This window comes from Octodon degus, unplaced genomic scaffold (genome assembly GCF_000260255.1).
Source record: "Octodon degus isolate 3935 unplaced genomic scaffold, OctDeg1.0 scaffold00002, whole genome shotgun sequence".
NCBI lineage: Eukaryota > Metazoa > Chordata > Mammalia > Rodentia > Octodontidae > Octodon > Octodon degus.
In genome coordinates, this window is record NW_004524578.1 from 19,133,423 (window position 1) to 19,139,004 (window position 5,582).

Genomic DNA, 5,582 nt, shown 5'->3' on the forward strand with positions numbered 1-5,582 from the left:
CCAGCCCCTCAAAATTTGAATGTCCTGTGAGTCCCACTGTTGATGGTGGTGTGCCAGTTTACTGTTATTGGAAGAAAGTGGAGACCTTAAAAGGGGGATCCAGTGGAGAGTCTTTGGTCATTAGGGACACCCCTGGGAAAGAGACCTTGAGTCCTGGCCCCTTTCTCTTCTATATTTTTTATACCTAACTGTGAAGCAGGCAGTTTATTCTACCTGATGCTCCTGGCTTGATGTGTGGCCACAGGTCCAAAGCCACAGCAACAGCCAGTCACAGCTGGACCCCCGCCCCAACACTGTAAGCCATGGCAAAGCTTTTCTCTCTGTAAGCTGGTGGTTACTTTGGGTATTTGTTACAGTAGTGGAAAACTGACACAGACAAAAAGATGCCAAATGTCCACTACACTGATCCACAGGATATGTGTTGATTTGGTGTGTTGGTCTTGTATCTGGCCCCCAGGGCCAAGATTAGAGCCCTAGGGTCAAGAGAGTCCTAGGGTCCTGCAGCTGCAGGGTTGGCACTTGGGGATGAGTTCCTTCTTCAGTTATGCTTCTTTCATTCTCGTGCCCTAGTCCTAGCCCTACTGACTCAGTTTTCTTCCTGGTCCTGAGGATTGGGCCAGGGCCTTCACACTGAGCTGCACTCCCAGGCCTTTCTATTAATTCTTCATTTTCAGACAGGCTCTCACTAGGTCACCAAGTTGCCCAGGCTGAGCTTGAATTTATGATCCTCCTGCCTGAGCCTCCTCTCCAACTGGGATTGCAGCTGTCAGTGGGATGTGCAGTCCAGTGCCCTCTTTATTTACTGAATTTTATTATTAGTTCTGATGGCTTTCCAGTTAATAATCTTGGACTTTCTAGAGAAATAATTGTAACTTTAAGGGCCAGCAAATAGTTCAGCAGATTAAAGAGCCTGCAAGCAGGCACGGGGACCTGGGGTTTAATCCCTGGGCCTGCTGTGCTGGCCCCGTCCTGGTGCCAGCCCCACCCTCGGAAGGTGCTGAGACAGCAATTGAGATGGGCCGTGGTGGCATTTGCCTATAATCCCAGCTCTTGGGAGGCTGTAAACAGGCAGATCACTACAAGACCAATCTAGTAGTGAGACCCTGAGCACCTTGTAAGCCCTTCCCTAAAATAAAAATAATAATAATAAAATAAAAAAATTGTAACATTAAATACTGATAACTTTTTCCCTTTCAGGTATTTATCCCTTCTACCTGTTCTTGCCTTCTTTCATTTTATAGAATACCTAATAAAATGTTGAAAAGTAGCAGAGTAATGGGACATCTGTGACTTATTCATAACAATGACAATGCTTCAAGTGTTTCACTGGTGTGTGAAGCTTGCGTTAGGTTTTTGGTGAAGCTCCTTTATCAAGTTCAGTATGTGACACTGTGGATTTGATTTGCTAAGAGTCTTGTTTTGGTTTCGTTAAATCAAGAGTGGATATTGACTTTTATTAAATTCTTCCTAATCTTTTTACAAGGTACATTTTGGATCTATGATGTTGTAGATAGTTAAAAAAAAAAAAAGTTAGTAGATACTGAAGGTTGCTTTCTTAGAGAGTATTGCAAGGGTTAAAGAAAAAGAGAAATTTGCAAGCTGGGGGACCAGGAGGTCAGTGCCTCAGATGGGCCAAGACAAAGACCTCATCAGCTGGCCCCCTTTATCAGCCAGTAAGAAGCCAGGGGAGTGGTAGTGTCCTTTTCCTGGAACAGCAACTGCAGGAACAGGTGGTGGTGGAGTGAGGAACATGTTCGGCATCACCAAGGAAAGGAGCTTAGATCCCTTCCCACAGTGGGGTGCTTGCTTTCTTTGTGCTCTCCTCCACAGAGGTTGTCTTGCCTCAGGAGCTGGGGTTATGGGATTTGAGCCGGTAGCCTTCTGTACAGACTCCCTATTCCTGAAACCAGACAACATGGCCTCGAGACTGAGGGGCCTGTAGTTTGGCCCCCACCGATCTATCCACAGCCTGGTCCCCAACAAGTCGAATGAAGCAAATGAACACATCCACAGTCTCACAGTTATACCCTTGTTTGGTTTTGTACTAAGAGTAGTAAAATCTCCTTTAGCATGACTTCCGTATGCAGTAGTTTTTTGTTTGGTTGGTTTCCTTTTTTAAATATATTTGGTTGTTACAGGATCTCACTACACAGTTTGGACTCATAGTGATCCTCCTGTTTTCAGCCTCCCCAGTGCTGGGATTACAGACATACGCCACTACACCTGGACTCAGTGGACGGCTCAGCCAGCCCGCCCTGGGGGTGGGGCTGGTGCTACATGTGGTCCCAGGGATTGAACCTGCGCCTTCCTAAGCTTGCTTAAGCAGGTGCTTTAGTCCACTGAGCTATCTCCCTGGTCCCTGTTGGGTTTTTTGTTTGTTTATTTGTTTTTTTCTGCTATTGGTCTTTAGTCTGACTATGAAGTTCAGGCTGGCTTGCTTGAGCTCACTTTGCAGCCCAGGCTGGTCTTGAGCTTGCAGTCCTGCCAAAGCCTCCCAAGGGCTGGGTTTCATTACTAAATCCTCGTGTGCATGAGGTCTCTAGGCTTGCTCGTCCTGAGAATCTGCTGCATCGCTCGGCTCCCTACTTCATACGGCAGCACTGCGGTGGTGCGTGCCAGGCAGGGATTCTGTCCTTGGGCTTTGTTGTCCTATCACTAGCTGTAAAGACCACTGTGACAGTATCTCTCTCATTCCAGAAACTGGTAATCACATCTTCTCTTACTCAGCTTGGCTAGTGGCTTGTCAATTTGGGGATTGTTTCTCTCTCTCTCTCTCTCTCTCTCTCTCTCTCTCTCTCTCTCTCTCTGTTGTTTTGTTTTGTTTGTTTGTTTGTTTGTTTGTTTGTTTTGAGGTAGAGTCTTGCTATGTAGTTCAGGTTGATTCCAAACACACTATCTACTATGCAGCCCAGGCTGGCCTGGAATACACAGAGATCTTCCTGCCTCAGCCTCTCAAGTGCTGGGATGACAGGCATGTACCACCACACAGCTGCCAATTTTACTAGTCTTCTCAAAGAACAGACTTTTGTTTCTATAAATTTTTGCCTATTGTTTTCTATTTTCTGTCTAACAGATTTCCAATTTGATTCTTATTTTCTTTATTTTGAGTCCAGCCTTTTCTATTTCCTAAGTTCTTAGGGTAGAAGTTGAGACCACTCATTTGAGGTATTCTTTTCTGATATAAACGTTTAGTCTGTGAACTTATTATATCCTCGTATGGCCAGCCTTTGTATCTACAGTTTACACACCTGAAAACTGAACTAAAGGCAGGTCAAAATCTGAAGAAAATTGCATCTCAGGGGCTGGGGAGATGGCTCAGTAGAATAAACACTTGCCTGGCAAGCGCAAGAGCCTGAATTCGGGGCTGGTGAGATGGCTCAGTGGTCTAAAGCACCTACTTAGAACAAGCTTAGCAAAGCATCAGGGACTGCGGTTCAATCCCCCAGCACCACATGCCAGCCAGCCCTGCCCCCTGGTGGGCTGAGTTGACCACACACACACATACATACACACACACACAAATAAATAAGTAAATAAATTTTAAAAAGAGCCTGAATTCAATCCCTGGTTCCGAAAACAAAAAAAGAAAGAAAATTGCATCTCTGCTGAATATGTAGGCTTTTTTCCTGCCATTTACATTGTATTAGATATGATAAGTAATTCAGAGATAATTTACAGTACAGGGGAGGATCTGTGTCAGTTATATGTAATTACTACGCCTTTTCATATAAGGGACTTGAGCACCCACAGAGTTTGATACCAAAGCGGTCCTGGAACTGACATCCCACAAACACTGAGGCACAACCACAATGTCTAGCTATGTCCTTTAAATCTGGAAATCTCATTTTCATTCAATTTCTTTTTCTTTCTTTTTTTTTTTTTTTTTGTACCGGGAATCAAACTCATGACGCCAGGCAGGCACTGTGCTGCTGAGCTACATCCCCAGCCCTTAACTTCTTAATTTGCTTTTTTATTTCTCCTTTGGCCAAATGATTATTTAGTATACATTTATTGGAGATGTTACAGATACCTTTTTTATTGGCCTCTCACTCAGAGAACATACTTCATGTGATTTGAACCTTTACGTTTATTGAAACTTGTTTTATGCCCAGAATATAGTTTAGCGTGGTGAGCCCACTTGAATAAGTATTCTGCTGTTACTGACCAAGTCATTCAAGTATGTGTCCTTACTGTCTTCTCACTTTCTACTTATCCTATCAAAAGAGGACTAAGATTGTAGATTTATCTATTTCCTTTTTCATTTGTATGAGTTTTGCTTCACGTATTGTGAAGGTGCTATTTGAAACCTAGTAACTTGGAATGTTATATTTTTATATCATCAGTTTGTTCTTATACAGTTTTATCCCCAGTAATATTCTTTGTTCAGGTTGACATTGTTTTCTTGGGCCAGGGAGATAGCTCAGTGGAATAAGTGCTTGCCTGGCAAGCACAATGTCCTGAGTTCAATCCCTGGTACCACCAAAAAAAAAAAAGAAAGAAAGAAATTGTTTTCTTTTTATTAGTTTTAGTGATTTTTTTTGCACTTTTACATTTAACATATTTATGTCTTTTTTTTGAAACTGAGTTTCTTATTGACAGCATATGGTTGAACTTTGTCTTTCTATGCAGTCTGATAATCTCTGCCTTTTAATTGCAGGGTTCAAGCCCTATACAGTTAGTGTAACTATTGAAATGTCTGAGTTTTAATCAACTTTCTTACTATTCATCTTTTTTTTTTCTTTGAGATAGGGATTCAGTTTATAGTCCAGACTGGTCTCAAAATCATGGTGATCCTCCTGCCTCAGCCTTCCAAGTGCTGGGATTATAGGTGTGCACTCCCATACCTGTTTCTGTTTACTTTCTATTTGTCCTCTCTGCCTTTCTTTTCTTTTTCTTTCTTTTTTTTTTTTGTTTTCTTTTCGAGGGAGTGTTCTGAGTGATACTGTGTTATCTTCTTTGTTGGCTTATTGGCTGTACTTTTTCTTATTTTAGGATGTGAATTTTACTTTTAAAAGTGACATTAAATTGAGCCCTCCAGTTCATATAATGAAAATTAAACCACCTAAACCAATCACTGGTAAGTATGATTCAGTTAATGTCTCTGCCATCGATTTCTCCATTTCGTCCTTCTTAACCTTCCTCCACAATTTCCTGTTTGTCTATTTATTAGCAGCAGTATTGAATTAAATGCATAGCTTTGAAGAAGACTTTTTTTAAGACTCATAACCTCTGGGATCTAAAAACAAATAAAAAAGCAAATATTACAGCGATGAATCAGAAGGTACATGCTATTTTCTGCTAGTCTTTTGAAAGGAGCAGTTAATGCTTAATTTTTTCCTTATTATTTTTTTAAATTTCTTATTACTTTTTTGGTGTTTTTTTTTTTTGTTTGTTTGTTTTTTTTGTTTTGTGTTCTGCAACCATTAAAATACAAGGAGCGAAGCCAGACAAGGTAGCACATGGCTGTAATCCCAGTTACTTGAGTGGCTGAAGCAGGAAGACCACAAATTTGAGCTCAGCTAGTGTCACTTAGTGAGACCCTGTCTCAAAACAAAAATATACTGAGTTCAATCCCCGGTTCC

General features: G+C 41.7%; 1 protein-coding gene across 1 annotated transcript in view; it reads left to right on the top strand.

Moving 5' to 3' along the window:
- Positions 1–5,582, top strand: part of Wdr93 (WD repeat domain 93) — a 44,221-nt gene that overhangs the window by 22,289 nt on the left and 16,350 nt on the right. Inside the window, exon 7 of the mRNA XM_004623466.2 lies at positions 4,993–5,077. Within this exon, the coding sequence (XP_004623523.1) occupies positions 4,993–5,077 (85 nt within the window). The remainder of the gene's footprint in view (positions 1–4,992; positions 5,078–5,582) is intronic.